Below are 20,588 nucleotides of genomic sequence, written 5' to 3'. Positions count from 1 at the left end.
GAGAGGACTTAGTCAGGCGAGGAAGATACAGGGCAGAAAATGCCCAGCATGGAAGGGCACCAGGAGCCTCCCAAAACCAGAACCAGCTGGGCTGAGCCCAGGGCCAGGAACTGTGGCGATAGTGAAACTGGGCCAGATTACAGGTGCTTTATGGACAAGGGGAGCCTTCACTACTCTTATCACAGATGACACTGTTTTCCCAGCACCCTGAATTAGTATTTGTCCTAGATCCATTTTTGTTAGTAAAATGTTATTATTATGAAATAGGCCTAATTCGACTATTATTTATCTTGATCCTTTTTGTAATTGACACAGAAAACTTGTGCAATTTTATGGTGTACAGCATGGTTCTGATATGTGCAACCTCAAAATGACTAACTCAAAATGGTTCCCACGTGCACTGCCTCAAACAAGTTCATCTATTTCTGTTAGAATTCATGAGTTTTGTTCTTATAGCCAGCGTGATGGTGCATTGCTTTAATCCCAGTGCTCAAGAGGCAGAAGCAGGCAGATCTCTATGAGATCGAGTCCAGCTTGATCAACATAGTGAGTTCCAGGCCAGGTCAGCTGGGGCTACAGGGAAACACTGTCTCAAAAACAAAACAAAACAAAAAAATTACTTTTGTAAATTTTTCAAGGACATAAAATTTTGTCACTAAGTATTATACCCATGACATACAATAGGTCTCTAGAATTTGTTTCTTGGTCTTGGTCTAACAGAAATTTTATGTCCTTTAACCAATAGCTCCCCAATCATCCAGCCCTGGCTCCTGATAACCACCATTTTACTCTCCATTTCTAGGAGTTCAATTTTTTTTTCTCTTTTTATGACAGGGCCTCCCTACAGCCCCAACTGGTCTGGAACTTTCCATGCAGATCAGGCTAGCCTTGATTTCACCAAAATCCACCTGCCTCTGCCTCCTGAGTGCTGGAACTAAAGGCCTGTACCACCACACCAGCTGAGTTCAACATTTTATATCCCATATATAATGAGATCACTTAATGCCCTCAGTACCACCTATGTTGTTGTAAAAGGCAGGATTTCCTTTCTCAAAGCCAAACAGTATTCCACTGTAAGTATTTTCCTTACCCGTTTATCTGTAACGGACACTAAGTTGCTTCCATTTCTTAGCTATTAGGAATAGGGCTGCAGTGAGCATGGAAGTACAGATAGATGTCTCTGACATTCTGATTTCACACCCATCAGGTATTCATAAAGATGTGCTTTGGGAGAGGATGATCTCTGGTGTTTAAGCTTTCACTTTTAGTGGGATACTTACATTCTACACCGAATTTAAATGAAACTGAAAAGCTATACCATAAAGCAACTACACTTGGTAAAAACCTTTGTTAAAACCATAAATACAGGCAATTTACTTGACAAAATCTATTTTTCATCTTTTGATTGGTTTAGTTGCAAAAACAAACAGGAGAGTCTCTACATACACTTAGGGAAGAGGAAACATTTCTCTTGGGTGAATTTGAGATCAGTTATAATCATAAGTGTGGCTGGAGAGAGAATATGCAGAGAGGATGTCAGAGGGCTCAGGGCTAAATCTTAAAAGGCAACACTTCTGGTCTGAAGGAAGAAATGGGACAGGGGAGAACGCTATCTTTCAAAACTATGTGTTGGCTACAGTTGTAGCTTAGTAGTAGATTATATGCCTAGCCCTGGGTTCCAGCTCCCAAAAGAAAAGTTTTGTTTTATTTCTGTTTTATTGAAGAAAGGCATGGTGTTTTCAAAGACCCTGTGAAATATTGTGCTGAAATATTTAAATATTATATTACAGCAAGAAAAAATGAAATAGAGACTATCATCCACAGAGCAGAATTTGCTGTATGGACAGTGTATCTTACCAGATACCTCCCCACACATGGAGAGGTATTAAAAGTATTACAAGGATGATAGGGTGTCATTTGGCAAAGTGCTTGCAATAGAAACATGAGGACCTGATTTCGGATTCCTAGCACCCACATAAAAAGCCATGTGTGGTAGTGTACACATTTAACCCCAGTGCTAGAAATCAGAGAAGGGAGAATCCCTGGAACCCATAGGCCAGTCAGCCTAGCCAAATCAGTAGGCTCAGGGTCTAGTGGCTCTATTCTGCAGCCCTATCCTGGAGAAAATAACTCCTAGGTTTTTACTTAGAAACAGTAAAACAGCCAACAGATCTGACAGTTCCTTTCAATTTTGTGAATAAAAACAAGACATGCATTTCCAGTGAGCTATAGCCCCAACCCAACAATATTTTCACAAGACAGACTTTGTCAAGTGAATCATGAACATCACAGTTCTTCTGACTGTTTGGCCAGGCTCAGCCACTGCATTACACAGGCTTTTCAATTTCAGTTCAGTTCAGTGTAGAGACTTCTATTCAAAGTAAGAGCTCCAGGAACAGAGGTTTTCTCAGCTAATGTTCCAACAATTCTATTATCCTTTTATAAATGAAATCTGGAGCCCCAGGGTCACCAAGGCTCTGAGCCGACAGCCAGGCTCTCCAGCCCCAGCACCAGACCCTGCTCTGAGCAGTCTCTCAGCAATTTGTATTGCAGGTTATTGACAGTTTCACCACCTGGATGGCCTGTTTGCAAATGCCCCCACTTCCTCCATCATGGAGGATTACAATCTCAATCGTTTTGGATTCCTTGTTCTCCTTGGCTTTATGTGGATTCTAGAACCTAGACAGGCCATTGGGAGGAAGCAAGTTGGCCCTAGCTAATGGGTCACAAAGCCCCAAGGTTCAGTCGACTGACATTCACAGCAGCTTACTTGAAGGAACCCTTCTGCAAGGGACTTGAGTACTACAATACAGCAGCCCCATAATGTCCCACACCAGAATCAACTGAACTTCAGAAAGTTGTGCCCCAACAAACCAGCAACCCCATTTCCAAGAGGGATTTTTCATTACTTTGGGATAATCTTCGGGGTTAGCTATTTTGTCCACCCACTGAATGGCGGGAGCAATGTGCTTCCTCTCTACCCTGGTCTCACACACAGGTCACCTCCCATGACCAGCATATTTACAAAGAAGGGTGGGGATATGGGCATTGATTTCTATTCAAGTGACATCAAGCAAGGAGAAAGCAGAAAACAGCTGGGAGTCTTCAATCCAAATAAATCTCACAGACTGGTTAATTGGAAAACAAGCATTCTGGCTTTCCAAACAAGCTCACTAGACCTAAAGTTCAGGAAATCTCATTTCACTGTAGAACTATTTTTTCTATTGTAGCTGTTAGTGGACTCAGAGGTTTGAAGGGTTTTCTCATTAGAGCAAAGCTGGAGGAGGAGTTGCATACCAGGGTCCCACTACAGGCTCATGACCACATCAGTCACAGAACTAGGAAAGATGCAGCACCAGAAGTAAAAGTTCAGAGGTAGACATGTCTCAGCTCTGCTAGTCCCTGATGGAAAGGGAGCAGCTCAGACCCTGTAGACAGACCCAACCTGAAACCCACCACTGGTCTCATGAATCCTCATTAAAATGGCAACTCTAAATGCTTAACATTTTTATTGTTACTATGCCTCTAGATGTAAGAATACAGCTTGGAATTTCCTAGACATTTATTAAGTCCTTGCAGAGGGCTTATTTGAAAGTTACAACATTTTAGCAACAACTTGCATTACCAAAACATAAAACTAGGGGGTTAGAAAGGGGACAGTGTGGATGAGGAAATAATAATCTCTTTCTCTGCTGTTGCTAGGTTGAGAATTAGATAAACAGCATTTACAAACTCTTGTGAACAGTTTCTTTCTCTTTTGACAATGTCCTCCTCAAAAACAGCTATGGCCTGTTCAAAGGTGGCACACACTCCTCTAAATCGCTAGCTGAAGATGCACTGTTACCTGAAGTTGCTCAGTGTTAATCTAGATAACTATGAACTTCAATAATTTTCACATAGAACCAGAGAATGCCCATCTCAAAGCGCTTCCTGATCACTGCCCCCTCCTCTGCACCACCAACTCAAAAGAAGTCTTGTTTTCAGGCTTCACACTTGGCACAGCCTGAAAACTGGCCATTTGATTTAGAAATAGAGTCAAGGCTATTTTTAAGTTGTGTAATAAGCATACACAAAAACTAACCTTCCCTTAACTTTTCAAACATGCTCTGCAATACTATATGCTGCCTCTTCTAACATCTGTCCTCACCAAATAGCTCTGGAGATGTGTCACCAGGAAAGATCAGTGTATAATTGGAAATAAAACTAGGTCCAGAAATACTCTGTGAAAAAAATGAATTTTCCACTCTCTATGTAGCCAACTTAATATTTGAGCCTTAATGTCTTCCGCAGCCCTTTGTCATACAGTCATGGGCAATAATGAACTGAAGTTTATTGTCCCTATTGTTACTTAAAAGCTTTTAGTCTTCACCAGTTTATCAAGTGTTCTCTCATTATGCAAAAAGGTCTCTCACTTCCAAACTGACAACATGAGAAGTTTCTACCAGAAATCTGTGTAAGATAGAACATTAAAATACAATGTTTCGCAGGGCGTAGTGGAGCACACCTTTAATCCCAACACTTGGGAGGCAGAGGCAGGAGGATGGATCTCTGTGAGTTCAAGGCCAGCCTGGTCTACATAGTGAGTGCCAGGACAGCTGGGGCTACATGGAGACCCTGTCTCAAAAAGACCAAAAAATAAAAATAAAAATAGAAAAATAAAATGTTTTAGCCAGGTGTGGTGGTGCACCCCCTTCAATGCCAGCACTTGGGAGGCAGAGGCAGGCGGATCTCTGTGAGTGCAAGGCCAGCCTGGTCTACATAGTGAGTTCCAGGCCAGCTGAAGCTACAGGAAGACCCTGTCTCAAAACACCAAAAAAATGAATAAATAAAAAATAAATAAATAAAATAAAATAAAATACAACGTTCCCCTGGGTGTGGTGGCGCACATCTTTAATTCCAGCACTTGGGAGGCAGAGGCAGGTGGAGCTCTGTGAGTTCGAGGCCAGCCTGATCTACATAGTAAGTTCCAGGCCAGCTGGGGCTACAGGGAGACCTGTCTCAAAAAGACCAATAAATACAATGTTTCTTCTTCATGTGAGACTAAAAAACTATTCAATGACTTAAATCTTTGCAGAAAATACAAGTGGCTTCAAATGAAGAAAAAAAACCCTCCTTTGGTCTCTTTCATACTCCTGTTTCTCCTGCTCCTTTGCTTATAAATAGTTCAAAAAATATGAAATTCATACAAAAAGTTTTATTCCATTTAGACTGCTCATTGAAATAAGGGCAAAAACCCACTAAAAGTAAAACAAATGAAATGGCACAATATAAACCAAGGTTAAATGCAAATGAGAAAGGGTCAGGCAAGGTTCTTGGCTTCTATATGTGCAGGGCACACCTATGGGCTAGACTTGGTTTTCTGTGTAGTTCATGAACTAAGAAGGATTTTGCACTTTTAAACAGATGAACAGAAAAAAGAAGAATGTTATGTCACTGTAGGTCAAAATTATACAAACAGGAGGAGCAGGGTGTGTGCACACCTTTAGTCCTAGCACTAGAGAAGCAGAGACAGGCAGAACTCTGTCAGATGGAGGCCAGCCTGGTCTACATAGTGAGTTCCAGGCCAGTTGAGGCTACAGGGAGACCTTGTCTCAAAAAGAAAAGAAAACAAACAAACAGCAAACATACCTGGAAAGTTAAAAACAAACAACAACAACAAAAAAAACCCAACAAAAACAAAGCTTTGAGGCTGTAAAGGAGCCTTCAGTCATACAATAAAGACCATCAGTCAGCAAAATCTACTACATTCACCCTTTGCACAATACGTTTGCCACCCCCTGTGGTGCAGAGCACTCTGTGGGGAATACTTCCTCCTTCCTCAAGGAATAAGGCTGAAAGTCCACTGAAGCCATAGTCAATCACCAACAGAGAGGCTTGGACTAATGCCACAGCCTGTGCTCAGAAGGAAGCACTAGTATTAATATCTGATACAGAGGATGCCAAGGAAAAAACAGCTACAGCTCCCTGAATGGTTACCATGTGGCAGACATTGTGCTACATGTTCTAAAGAAATGCATTAACACACACACACACACACACACACACACACACACACACACAAAGGAATTGGGTTAAATGAATAAAAAACATATTTTATTTAACCCAGTATGTTCAAAACTTATGTTTGTTGGGGTTTGTTTTTTTTTTTTTTTAGTACCAATATTCAAAATTCAGTATGTATTTTTGCTTTTTTTTTTTACGTTTTTTTTGTTTTGTTTTCTGAGACAGGGTCTCCCTGTAGCCCCGTCTGGCCTAGAACTCTCTATAGCTCTCTATGTAGATCAGGCTGGCCCCTATCTCACAGAGAGCCACCTGCCTCTGCTTCCCAAGTGTTCAGACTAAAGTCACGCTCTACCATGCCCAGCTCAGCATGTACTTTATATCGATAGCTCATGTCAATTCATACATGCCACATTTCATATACTCAAAAACTCCATGTGACTAATGACTGTCATATGAGATGGTGCAGATAAAGCATTATCTCATTTAACCCTCACTACAGTACTGTGATGTAAGCACAATTATTTTTTTGATTCAAGAGTTCAGTTTCAGTGCAGCTCCAGAACTTCCATTCTGACCTGCTGTGTCTCCCAAACAGTGCAGGACAGACCCAGCTATCCCTTCCAAAACTGTCTCTGAAACATAATCTCGCATTCCCTCTGTGTTCTTCTCTTTCACTCATGCACTCTTGTATTAGTATTTGGATAGTCAACTTTTCATCTTATCCATGTTGTTAGTTTAAGTACCATGTAAGCAACCATCCTTCCTCAACCAGATTCATCCATGTATAGTGAAGCTAATTCATCTAGCTTTCTAATCCAGCAAGCCTAACACGACCTTGAAGCTGTCAGCACAGCACTCCCACGAGCCTCACCATCCACTCAAGCATTTGAAATCAGTCTCTTTCACTTCCCTGGAACAAGCACATGGACAAGAACTCCGTGTAGCAGTCAAGTACTTCTGTCACACACATTTGTGCCACATACAGTCTGGCATTTAATAAATGTTGGAAATGCTTACAATAATAAATGCGTTCCCTATATTCCTGAAGAGATTTAACATGTTTCAGCACAATTTCAGCTTGTAATACTAAATCATTTCTGCAGCTACATTTTCATAAACAAATTCCTAACTCTTCCCTGGCAAAGGGAAGCTACCACGTATTATTAGAAAACTTTCCCCCCCACTTATTTCCAACTTCACCAGCCAGTCTGCTTGTCAGATTTTTTTTCTTTTTTCAAATTTGAATTCATGATTCATTTCCTCAGAACTAAAAGTCCTACAGACCTGCTTACCCACTGCTACGCCCTCACCAAAACTTGAAACTAATTCATCCAGTGTCTTGAAAGTAAAGAAAGGCAATTCATAAAAAAAAATACCATGTGTTCTCTCTCTTATGAGAAAGCTTGATTTGAAATATACATATATATATATATATATTCACACATACATTCTCATATATATTCATACATTTTATAGATATATGGCATGAAAGTAGAAGATGCCTGCTTGTAAAGGGAAAGGGAGAATAAGAGGGGTGGGGAAGGCACAGGACAGAAGGTGGATCTGAGCAGAGTGTGACACACATGTATGAAAATATCATCATGAAATATTGTTTTGCACAGTGAATACACACAAATAATTTTAAAAAGAAAGCTAATAGGTCTGGAGAGATGACTCCACAGTTAATAGCACTGACTATTCTTACAGAAGACCCGGTTTGAATCCTAGCACACACATGCCCGCTAACAACTGTCCATAACTCCAGTTCCTGGGTACCCAATGCCTTCTTCTGTCCTCTGTGGGCACTGTACAACTCAGATGCATTTATACACATGCAGGCATAACATGCATACACTCATACACATAAAATAAAAATAGATAAATAAAAATTTAAAATAAAAAAGAGAGCCAATTCAGATAATTTTCAGGGAGAAAAGCAGAGAAGTGAGGAAGACTAGGATCTACTATATTCCTCTTCAAGTCCTGTAACTACACCTTAGTTACAATTATTAGCTTGGGCTACACCAAGAAATGATAGGTCAGAATGGCACTTTCTAGAGCTACAAAGATGGCTTGGCAATTAAGAACACTGGCTGCTCTTGCAAAGGATCAGTGTTTGGTTCCCAGCACCCACACTGCAGCTAACAACCATCCAGAACTCCAGTTCCAGGAGATCTGATGCCCTTTTCTAGCCTACATGGGCGTTGCACACATGGGTGCACTTACATATATGCAGGCAAAACACACAAAAATAACAAATAAATTTTAAATCATCACAAGCGGTCCTTTCCTTCCCCGCCCCCACCCTATACACACAAGACAAGTTCCAGGCCTTGGAATCCAGTGTCTCACAGTCCAGCAGGACATCCTATAACAAGGTGGCCAGGTCTGCACAATTTAGAGCAAGGAAACTGCCAAAGAGTTCCTAAAACTGTGCTTTAGTCTTATTCTTCATCTCAACTTTATGTGTCAAAGTATTTCTTATCCATTCTCTTCCTTTTTTTCCTTCATAAAATGAAAAGGTAGTGCTGGGGTGGAAACACACACCTGTAAATCTCAGGACTCAGGAAGCAGAGGCAAGAGGATCTCAAGTTTAAGGCCAGCCTGGGCTACACAGTTAAATTCTGTCTCAAAGACTTATGATAGACCTCCTTTTCAGAAGTTTCTCCTCCCTTTTCCTGGCTTTCTGAGATATCACACCATCTTTCATCTGCCCACTTCAGGCTCCTCTCTGTCATTGTTTTCTGTTGACTCTTCCCTCATCCAATCTTCTGCATCAGTCTTGTTCTTCCCTAAGCTGTCTCTCTTGTACAGATCATGGATTATTAGTGTTACAAATACTGTTAGTCTCTACAAAAACAATGCCTTACAGAGCTACACTTTGAAAAGAGTTGGACATCCCCACCTGCTGCCTCTCCAAACTTACTTCCAAAGAAGAATGAAGCACACTTTCAGAAAACACATACAAAAATATCTGCTATCTCCCTCCCATGAAAGCCATTTCCGGCCATCATCTCTTTCCTCCAGCATACCCTTCCCTTCTGTAAAGAATGGTTCCCTTCTCTAAAGAATGGATTAATGGTTCCTACCAAACACCAAATATGCCATAGCAGAGCTGGGACATTTATGAATGGACATCTTTGTCCCTCTGGAAGTAACAAGGTAACAGTACCAAGCGCAGAGTCATACATAAGAAACACTATTTTCAAACTACATGGAACTTCATTTACATACAATAGGGAAAAACTCCTCCAACCTTCTAGACACCATTAGTAGTATATGGCACTAGCATTGACCCTATCTTTCATGCCAGAAATATTTTTTTCTTCTATACTAACTAATGGACACACAAAAATTATACATATTTATGGAGTACAATGTGATATTTCAATGCATTTATACATTGTGTAAGGTTTAAATTTCAGATTAAACAGATTTACTTCCTCAAACATTTATCACTTCTTTATGGCAAAACCTTTCAAAATCCTTTTGTAGCTTTTTAAATTTTGATTTATTTGTGTGAGTGTACGTGCATGCCACAGCAAACCTGCAGAGGTTGGAGGACAGTTTTGTGGAGTCAGTTCTCTCTTCCCACCATTTGGATCCTGGGGGCTAAATTCAGGTTGCCAGGTTTGGTGGGAAGTATCTTACCCTGGTGAGATATCTCACCCCTTTTACAACCTTTTTTTGAGACAAGGTCTCACTCTGTAGCCCTTGCTGGCTTGGAAACTCAATATATAGACCCGGATAGCCTAGAACTCACAAAGTTCCATCTGGCTCTCCCTCTCAAGTGCTGGGATTAAAGGTGTATGCCACCAGGACTGGCCCAGTAGCTTTTGGATGCACAGTCCCTTGTGTTATATCTAACACTACCAATAGCACCCTGAACTTCTCACTCCTATCTACCTGTAAAGTAGTACCCAGTGATTGACTTCTTTGCACTTTTTTGGAGAAGGTGGGGTTTGATTTATTGAGACAAGGTCTCACTCTGAAACCCAAACTGACCTCAAACTCATGGCAATCCTCCTGCCCTGCCTTAGCCTCCCAAATTCTGGGACTAGAGGTATGATCCACAACACTCAGCTTTACAGTTTTAATTTTATATGTTATTCTTCTGGATCCTATCCATCCTCTTGTTACCCCCACCCCTTATTCATTCACAAAATACTAAATGAAGAGAATCATCTTCGAGAAAAGACAAGTTTCAGCATCAGAATGCTGTCTTAAGAGAATACGAAGGATCAACAGTAACCCAGACCAAACTCTTAAGGGGTCTGCTTTCTCTTTCTACCACAACCCTTCAGTGAGTCATGAGGACAATGACTGTTTAGTAGGAGAACACTGCATGCTTAACTTGGGGTTTTAAGAATTAGTGTTTACTTTCAACTTCAATCACTGATTCACAATCAAACCCCAAAACACATTTTTCCACTGCTGAAACTTAACACCAAGTGTTAAGATTGGGGGCTGCTTCAGCAGCAGGTTCAGAAGTCCGAGAGGGCCCTCTCTCGGCAGTGAGTCATCAGCTTGCTGGGGCTTGCCTTTCACGCCCAGGTTTTCCACGTGGTCAAGTACAATTTGGAAAACACTGACAGGTAGTTGTTCTCATTTAACATCGGTAAGACGCAGTACTTTACCCACGTCTGAAGGGTGGCCATGAATTGACACTTGTATGAGTACAATTCACACTTTGAGAAACAGGATGATAGAACTTAATTTCTTAAAAATCTCTCATGTTCCTAGCCCAGTTGTGGATGCAGAACCAGTCATCCACAAAGAACGACCCCACCCTGAGCTGACTAAGACTCTTGTACAAATGCACAGGTGTTTTTAAGATCCCCTACCCTTTGATCTTCCATACAGAATCAACATTTTAAATATATCCTAGACCTTAAACACAGTTCTCCATATGTTAGAGTAGTTTTCTAGAGGATAATGGAATGCTGCCTGAAGATTTGGAGAACTATGATCCATCTCCAGCTTTGCCACCAATAACAGCTTGATCTCAGACAGGGCCCCAAACACCAGGCCTCTCTACAGTCTCCTTAGCCATAAATGAGGTGATCCAATTGACTTCTTTGATTTCCCTCTAGGATCCCAAACTCTTCAGTGGTCATAAGAAGTTAGAGAAAAGGTGGCATTTGATCTTACTATTCTTTCTGCTGCTCTTTTCATCATTGCTATTATCTGTTTTGCTTTGTTTTGTTTTGTTCTGTTTTGTGACAGTCTTACTATAGAGCCCAGGCTGGCCTCAAACTCTCAGTCTTTCTTCTCAGCCATCTCAGTGCTGGGGTTGCAGCAGTGCATCACCATACCTGACTCATCTTGTATTTCTGTAGATCCAAATTTGATTTCATATGATGTGAGTCTAATACACTGCAAGTAAATGTGAAGATGGTTTTAGAGGAAGGTAACTCCACCAGATCTTACAGCATCTGAACCCCAGACAGAATCAGGTTCAGGCTTTGCCATTTACTAACTGACCTGTTCAAGTCAGGAAAACCTAATGTTCGCTCTTCAGTTCAGTTCCCTCATCTCCAAACTCGGCATAATAGTGCCTATTTCATAGGATATTAAATATTGTATGTAAAGTCCCAGGCACTATAATCAAACAATATTTGATTTAAGGTACTAAATGCCTTCTGATTCCCTCTTACTGAGAGGCCTTTTAGAGAGTTCCTAGTCCAGGGTCATCTCAATACGTGATTAATAATTGCCTGGACATGAATGGTTGCTATTCTTTTCTACTAACAGCAGTGAACAATTCCTACCTGTTAAGCGTTTTAACTATATTTCTTCATTTAATCCTCACAATAAGTGTATAACACATAAGTCAGAAATCACTATTTATTGGATGATAAAACAGAAACCTGCAGAAATCTTGACAGTCTCCTGCATCCAGGTAATCTAGCTCCAAAGCCGAGCAAGCCTAGTATACTGAGGTCCTTTATCCTCAGCCTTCACCCTCCTGTTAATACATATCTCACACAATAGCAAAGATATGTGAATGAAAAGCCAATACCCTTTAAAATCCTCACCTAACTACAGGTTCAGACTGATTTCCACTTGCAAAGCTGCCTGTGAAAACCTGCCCTGGAAGATCCACCCAAACACTATGCTAATTAATATACTTTCAAAAAACCATGGGACTGATCTTGATCTACACAGATGAAAAGTACAGTTAACAACATTGTCTCCGCCAGAAGACCATCCTAACTGAACTAGATTTTTTTTTTGGTCTTTTTGAGACAGGGTCTCCCTGTAGCCTCAGCCTGTCCTGGAACTATGTAGATCAGGTTGGTCTTGAACTCACAGAGATCTTCCTGCCTCTGCCTCCCAAGTACTGGGATTAAAGGTGTGCAGTACCATGCCCAGCTAAAAGCTCCAATTTTTAAAACTAACCCACACTTCCTCTCCAGGAAAACAAGGCCTCATTTCTCTGAATTTGCTCCCCCACATGAAAAACAGCCTGGCCCCAGCATACCCTCTTCCTGATTCCCATCCCAATTTACCCACCCAGCCAGTCAACTTCCTGTGCAAAGAAGCACATTTGATGATGGTGTCAATGTCTCTATGCTGGTGAAGGATAAACATTCATGTAAAGGACAGTTGTTGAATTTCATCTATTCTTCACTCTTAAGTGATTTTTAAAAAATATTTTATTATTTTTAGTATATGAATGTATTGCCTGCATGTATGTAAGTGCACCTGTGTCATGCAATGCCCATGGAGTCAGAAGAGGGTGTCAAAGCCGCTGGAACTGGAGTTAAGGATGACTGTTAGCTGCCATGTGGGTGCTGGGAATCCAGCTCAGGTCCTCTGGAAGAGCAGCCAGTGGTCTTAATGGTTGAGCCATCCCTCCAGCCCCTTAAGTGATTATTTTAAGTTGACTCCTAAATTCATAGTAATTTACGCCTCAGTTCCTACTGTAATATGGTTTTAATTAATAGCATTTAGATTTGAGTGCCAGAATCACCAGTGATTTGAGTTTACTCCCTTTACTGTCAGTGTTTATCAAGTTGTAATCACTGGACATACAGTGCTCTTGCAACCAGGAAAAACTATAATAACTTCCCATTTTAAGTATCGATATCTTCAGTATTAAGTGATAACTCCTAGAATTATTTTTCTCTTAGTACTGAAAAAGAAGACATTCATTGGCCTAATACAATCCTGGGCCAGATTAGAATTCACACTTGAACCCAAAAATGTTGGTTCTTTTTACAAATGAAGCTACTTTTTCATGTTACTTCCTCCCATTGATTTTTGGTTTTGCTTTTTTTTTACTATTATTAGTCAATAAAATCAGGTCTACCATTCTGTAAAACTGGGTTGTGTTGCTCTTCTTTTTCTTCCCACTGGCTAGTAAAATCCACTGCACCCAGTTAGCATTGTTTATGTAGTAAAGTCCATTGCACCAGTAAGCATGGTATTACTACCCCCTTCTGGCATACACTAGCCTGTGCTCCCCAGCCTCCTTGCTGACTGAATATTAGTAGAGGCGGCAAATAGCATTTCTGGGCCTAGCCCACAAACACCTCCCACATAACAAACTCCGTGCTCCTCCTTGCAGCCTCCCAGCTGCATATGGGGCCACATGTGGAAGGAACCTGGGTCTCTAAATCTCCATTTGGAAGAACACTCAGGGACAGTTTCAGACTTGACAGGAGTGAGAATTAGATGGGAATTGTAGAAGTTGCTGTAAATTCAGGTTCCATGGTTTATTATCATATTTCAACTATGCAATTTATCTCACCTTTTTCAAAGATTCCTTCTGCTTCCAGAACAGAAACAATTTGGTTTGATGCAGTCTTGAAAACCTCTACCTTTACCATGCTCTCTGAGGGGCTGTCCTCTAGAAGCTCCACCCCAACAGTCCCATTTCCTCCAGGCCTGATGATCCCTGGGGCTATCACCAGAAAGCTGAGCCTAGAGTTCCCAACAAAGGAGAAATCAAGTTTCTCTTTCTTTCTTTCTTTCTTTCTTTCTTTCTTTCTTTCTTTCTTTCTTTCTTTCTCTCTCTCTATCTCTCTCTCCTCCCTCCCTCCCTCCTTCCTTTCTCTTTCTTTCTTTCTTTTTTTTTGAGACAGGCTCTCCCCCTAACTCCAGCTGGCCTGAACTCACTATGTAGACCAGGCTGGGCTCCATCTCACAGAGATCACCCTGCCTATACCTAGAATTGGCCCAAGAAACCTAGTTTCTTAACCTCACACATGGAGAGTGAGGCTCTCCATACTACTGCACTGCAGCAAAAATTAACAGGGTTCCACTGCTGCTCAGTAGTGCTTGGACTGCCACAGAAACAGCAGCAATTCCCAAACACTCACAGTGCATAGGAGGAGCCACAGGGCAAAAGATGCCTTCTAGAGCATGCAGAAGTTACTGCAAAGTATAAGCTTCCAAGCTTCTCCTTCACAGACAACCTCATCTCTGCATGATTACTTGCTTAGGATCTCGATCTCTCGATCTCTCTCTCTCTCTCTCTCTCTCTCTCTCTCTCTCTCTCTCTCTCCCCTAGGATTAAATCTTCATGCTTTGGGTATCCACCCAAGGGGAAAAAAAAAACTCACTTAGCCCGTCCTATAGACCAAAATCAGGAAAGTCCCAATCAGGCAGTGTGGTGGTGCAGGCCTGGAATCCTGAAGCCTGAGGCAGGAGAACTGCCTAGGGTCTGAAGCCTGCTTGGGCTACAAAATGAAACCCTATGCAAAAATAATAAAAGTTTAAAAAATCTTTTTCTCTGCTGAAGGTATGACACAACTGAAAATTATATATATATATATTTTTTAAATTGCATAACTTTGGGAATGGAGCACTTTCATATCTAGTTTAGTTATCTTCCTTCAACATCTGGTATGGCAGTCTCACTACATTTTGGGAGCCTCACTCACACTGACAATATCACAGCTGAAACATCCTGTTTAGGAAAAAAAATACGTTTCTGAGAAAAGGAGGCACATTGTTTAGGAGCAAAAAGTTTAGATGCCAAAGTTAGAGGCAATATGATCTAAAACTAGAAAGACGTACTTTAGAAAGTTGTTGTAGCCAGAAAGAGCCTCAGCAAGCCCTGACCGCCGGTCTACAGGCCAGCGCCTGCCCGCGCCCTCCCCGCGCCCGCCCGGGTTCCTACCGGGACGGAGGGCCAGCTGGGCCGCGCACAGGCCGGGAAGGTGGGCAGCCCTCTGTAGCCGCGTGCCCTGTATCCCGGCGTCTGCCTGCAGAGCGCGCACTGCTGCGCGATGTGGCTGGCCACCGCCTTCGTGGTTTTCCCCTGAGACCTGGGTTTAGCAATCTGGAATGTGCGGGCCTGGATGCGGGGAGACCTAAATTGAGGCAGTACTTGAGGGCTTCACCCCGCCCACTGCATCACAATGGCGCTGGCTCGTCCAGCAGAAAGCGGTCTCTACAGGGTCGGCCCCGCCTTGCCGGCCGCACCTTCCCTGCTGCCCGCGGGAAACAGAGCACCCACTTCCCAGCCACCCTGAACCTGGGCTTGTTTCCTCTAGCGCTCTACCTGCAATGCCCAGAGCGAATAAACAGGCCCATCCTTGTGAGCAGAAATTCACAGCAGCGATGTGAAGTGGAAAAAAAAAATCAATCATTGTCCTCCAGGCTATGAGTCAGATTTTAGTTAGAGAAATGGCCAGTGGGTATACACTGGTAGCCATTTAGTGTGTATGAAAGAGGACAGAGAAAAACTTCTTCCATAAGATTAAAAAAGTTAAAGTATGCTGTTTTCCTCTCTAAGAAAAAGTTACGGTTTCTTTGCTTTACAAGAGGGGCATAGCCCTGGGTTTGGCCCTGGCTTTTTGTTGTTGCTGCTTTTTGTTTTTGTTTTTGTTTAAGGACATAATGGAAAAAAACATTCTTGCAAAAAAAAAAAAAAAGTTAGCTAATGCCACTTGAAACCCTGAGAAACGACTGTCTGAAAAGATGCTTCTATTGTTGTAGCTATATCTCTAAATATGTTTGCTGCAGTAACTCTTTAAACTCTAGAGCTTGGAAAAATTTGTCTAAGCACGTTTAGGATCCGGAGTAGCGCGTCTCCGGAAATAAAGGAAGGTGCCTGGCGATTACTGGTTCCCAACTCTTCTGAGGTCTGCTTTGCCTGTAGCTGCCTCCCCTACACCCTCTTCGGCACCAGCTATGGTAAGATGACTCAGGTTTCATCGTGACTACACCATAAAAGCACAGGACTGCCAAACTGGGAAAACAGGAACATTCAGTCCCAGAAGACTTAAACTTTCTAATTCATGGAGAAGTTTTAGATAGTGCCGTTCTAATATGGGGCAAATGCAACTAGAGAAAAAGGTCAAGCAGAGGGGTGATGGGCAGAAGCTGTGGGCTAAAACAGGGGAAGCAGCACCTAGACTAAGTGTGGGTTTGGGAGTGCAGGAACCGGCTTTCCTCCCTTTCCTGTTCCACCCTTTCCCCCTGCTCCACAGCCTGCAGATGTCCCTGAGGTCCCCTTCCAAGGCAGCCTATCTTTAGTGGTTGTCTTCCTGTGCAAGCAGGACTTGGTATGGTGCGAAGTGTGTGTTTCCCCACCCCCGGTGCTGCCTGTTCTTGGCACAGCTGTTACTGCTGGGCTTGTCGCCTCACCTCCCTGGTCCAGAGAGGGTCAGGTTCAAATGGCAGCAAGGTGCCAAGTTCTAAATCCGTGCTTCTCACTCTAGTGTGTGTTAGAATCACACTAAGTTGTGGGGGCTGACTCAGCAGAGTCGGTGGTGCCGACTGTGTGTTCTCTCTATGAGCCCACAGTAGGCCACAGAGTCTCCAGGTAGAGGGATTTGGAGCACTCTAATGGGCAAAGAAAGTTGAGATAACTGAAAAAATTCCCAAATTTACACTTCATAGTGGTGGACACTAAATTCAGTCAGGCCAGCTTTAAAAAAGAATCGAAAAGATTAGTTGGTAATATTGCCTTACAAGAAGACTATGGAAAGACAGAATCCACTAGTTAATTAAATCTGCACAGATTTTAGGTTGAAACAGCTTCCATGGTTATGCTTCCTCCTCCCTCACAATATACATCTGATAAAGAGTTAACCTCACAGAGATTTAGGCATTTGGTGACCTTGTTATAAGAATAGACTGTTGAGCTGGAGAGCGGGCACAGCTATTAAAGGCTCAGGCTCACAACCAAAAAGATAAGAATAGACTGTTTCAAAAAGAGGAAGAGTCTCAACAGTTCAAAAACTCAGTGACAGAACTGCTGAAAAGTACATCAAAAACATAAAATCTTGGCGACCCACCTCCAGCCAGGGCTGCCCAGCAAGAGGGGAAGCAGACTCCCCACCCAAAAGGCAAGCCACACAGCCTGGTGGAGAGAGGCAGACACACACACAGGAACACAGACCAAAATCCAGTAGCAGGCTTGGTGTGACAGTGACTCCTCTGTGGATGGTCATTTGCTGCTCACTGCTATAGAGAACAAGAACTCTGAATGAAGGACAGCCCTCTGACTGGGTGGGATCTCTCTGTGTCAATACTTACAAGACCTTGAAAGAATGGACAGATTCTCCACCTGTACAGAGAGACCTTGGTTGCTTCCCACAGAAATACACTTAGAAGACTCCAGCCGGCTAGAACGTTAACAACGCCAGGGTGTATGATGTGAGGATGAGAGAGCCTGCCCAGCATAGAAGGGAAGCTACTAGAAAGCCAGCTCTGCAACTTTCCCAGGATGCACTCAACAGTGGCATGACCCACAAGAAAGACAAGAGTCCACAGTAGCAACTGAATCTCCCAACCAGAAGAATGTATAACAGACTCCAAGTTTTGGACCAGAAAGAGGCTGGTCCAATGCTTCATATTTCCTGTGATGGTCCACATACACTTTTTAAAAAGACTTTATTGTTTTTTGTTTTATGTGTATGAATGTATTGTCTGCATGTTTGTGAGTACACCAGTGTCATGCAATGCGGCAGAGGTCAGGAGAGGGTTTTGGATTCCCCTGGAACCAGAGTTAAGGACAGTTCGTAGCTGCCATGTGGGTGCTAAGAATCGAACCTAGGTCCTCTGCAAAAGCAGTTTTTTAAAGTATACTTTTAGCATTATTTTTATTTCATCTTTTTTTCTGGTCTTTTTGAGACAGGGTCTCCCTGTAGCCCCAGCTGGCCTGGAACTCACTATGTAGACCAGGCTGGCCTTGAACTCACAGAGATCTGCCTGTCTCTGCCTCCCAAGTGTTGGGACTACAGGCATGGGCCACCATGCCCAGCTATTTTATCATATTTTTAAAACTTTTCATTGTTATATTTTTATTCCCCATCATACATTTGTATAATGTATTTACACATACTTTTCATTTTTGGATAGTCTTTTTTGTTTTCTTTTTAAATTCTTCATTTATCTTTCGCTACTTGGTTCCCTTTATTCTCTCTCTACTACAGTTTTAATAGTATTCTGACTTTATCTTTTTTTTTCTCAAGGCTTACATTTCTCTCCCGCCCCCTTCTTACATTTGTATACATCTTACATTATCTGTTTTTGGTGGTGGTTTTTGTTTGTTTGGAGTTTTTGTTTTTTCTTTTCTCTAATTGTTTACCCGTTTCCCAGTTATAATGTTCTTCATACCTCTTTTTCTTTTACCTTCCTAACCTCTCCTCTCCTCTATTTTCCCCTTTCCCTGACTCCTTCAAATGTCATTCATTAACAGTTTTCACATTTACCCCAGATAATTTTTAACTTCATAGAACATTGTACATTAATTTTGCCATTTTCTATTTCATTAGCATCGGTGATAGATTCATGGGCTTAAATCATAAGAGAGTGATTGGAGAGATGACTTAGCAAGTAACAGCACATCCTGGTCTTCCAGAGGATCCAAGTTCAAGTTCCAGCACCTATATCAGGTAGTTTACAAGTGCATGTAACTTCAGCTTTAGGAGAATCTGTGGGCACTGCAATCACATGCACAAACGCACACACAGATACACATAATTAAAAAATAATAATAGCCAGGCATGGTGGTACATACCTTTAATCCCCATACTCAGGAGGCAGAGGCAGGCAGATCTCTGTGAGGCTGAGGGCAGCCTGGTCTACATTGTGAGTTCCAGGACATCTTGAGACAGAGCAAGACCCTGTCTAAAAACACCAAATAAATATAAAATATTTTCTTAAAAAAGAGAAGAGATACTCCTATCATCAGGTCTCTTGGGGCAAGTCTAAAGCGCAGTCCTCCATGCCTAGACTCCCCAAGCCACATTCAGCCTTCCATCTCCCCCGCTGTTCGCTACTCCCAGTTTGGGACCAGCGCCACTCCTAGTCTTGGGGCCTCAGACACCTGGGGAACCAATACTGCTTCCTGATCCTTCTCACCCAGACCAACTGAGTGCCTTTCTTGGGCCCCAGGAGCAGCGCTTCTGGTCCTGGCCCCGCCCTCACCTCTCTCTGGGTCCCTGGACCTGCACCACGGGCTAACTCTCCCAGCCTGCACTCCTATACTCAGGCGTCTTGGGGTAAATCTATAGCTCAGCCCTCCATGCCTAGACTCCCCAAGCCACATTCACCATTCCATCTCCCTTGCTGTTCGCGACTCCTAGTTTGGGACCTTCACCATCCCTAGACTTGGCGCCCCAGACACCAGGGGAACCAATACTGCTTCCTGACCCTTCTCACCCAGACCAACTGAGTGCCTTTCTTGGGCCCCAGGGACACCACTTCTGGACCTGGCCCCGCCCTCACCTCCCTCTACTTCCCTGGTCCTGCAACACCTGCCAGCCTCTTGCTGGGGCTGACAGCCTCTTTCTGGGGCTCCGAGGCTTACCTTTCCTCTCCCTGATCCTTTGTATCCAGTACAACCCAGCTACTCAATCCACTCCCTGGGAAATCTTGGGGCTTCTTCCCACCCCATCTGCCTTTGCTTTCCTGTGTAGCGCAGCCACTCAGGGTCTCAGGTCAGTCCAACACCCAAGTTCCTGAGGCCAAAATCATTCTTAGAAGATTCCAGACCTAAGGAGAAAGTCTGAAAACTTCTGACCCACATTGGAATTGGGCCACCACGGAACTCCTGAACACAAAATCAATCTGGCCAAGACAATATAAAATCAAAAGAGAGAAGCAGAAGCTTAGACAAACCAGCTCTTCATACCGAAAAGGAAACCACAAAGACACATAAAGTTCAAAAAAATAAGTAGAACTAAACTTGAAGGCTGGAGTATCACACAAGAGTCAGAAAGTACAAAAGAAATTCACATGTCAAAATCACAGAGAAAAAATAATAACATGAAAAACCAAAATAACATATCCCCACCAAATACCAGTAATCCTCTAGAGGAGCACAATGAGAACCCCCTAGAGACAATGCAGGACACGGAACTCAAAAGAACAATGATGAATATGATAAAAGAATTCAGTGAATTTAAAGAACACACAAACAAGGTAATCATAGAGCTGAAGGAAGATAGGGATAAACTTCTGAATGAATTCAGAAAAGAGCTAGAAATATTGAAGAACACTCAGGCTGAAATAAAGAACGAAGTGAAACACTCCATAAACCAATTAGAAACGACAGGAGAAAGCATCACCAATACGATGAACGAAATGGAAAACAGAGTATCAAGACTGGAAGATAAAGT

The 20,588-nt window shown here is 42.5% G+C and overlaps 1 protein-coding gene across 1 annotated transcript in view; it reads right to left on the bottom strand.

Moving 5' to 3' along the window:
• Window positions 1-20,588, bottom strand: part of LOC103740061 (CD109 antigen-like) — a gene marked incomplete at its 3' end in the record, with an annotated part of 109,300 nt that overhangs the window by 77,900 nt on the left and 10,812 nt on the right. Inside the window, 3 exon segments of the mRNA XM_029567150.1 lie at window positions 13,760-13,932; window positions 14,895-14,944; window positions 15,134-15,326. Coding sequence (XP_029423010.1) covers window positions 13,760-13,932; window positions 14,895-14,944; window positions 15,134-15,326 — 416 coding nt within the window.

This window comes from Nannospalax galili, unplaced genomic scaffold, assembly GCF_000622305.1.
Source record: "Nannospalax galili isolate Female #2095 unplaced genomic scaffold, S.galili_v1.0 scaffold961, whole genome shotgun sequence".
NCBI classification, from domain to species: domain Eukaryota; kingdom Metazoa; phylum Chordata; class Mammalia; order Rodentia; family Spalacidae; genus Nannospalax; species Nannospalax galili.
The sequence above is the reverse complement of the archived record's forward strand: the minus strand, read 5'-3'. Positions and strand labels throughout refer to the sequence as shown.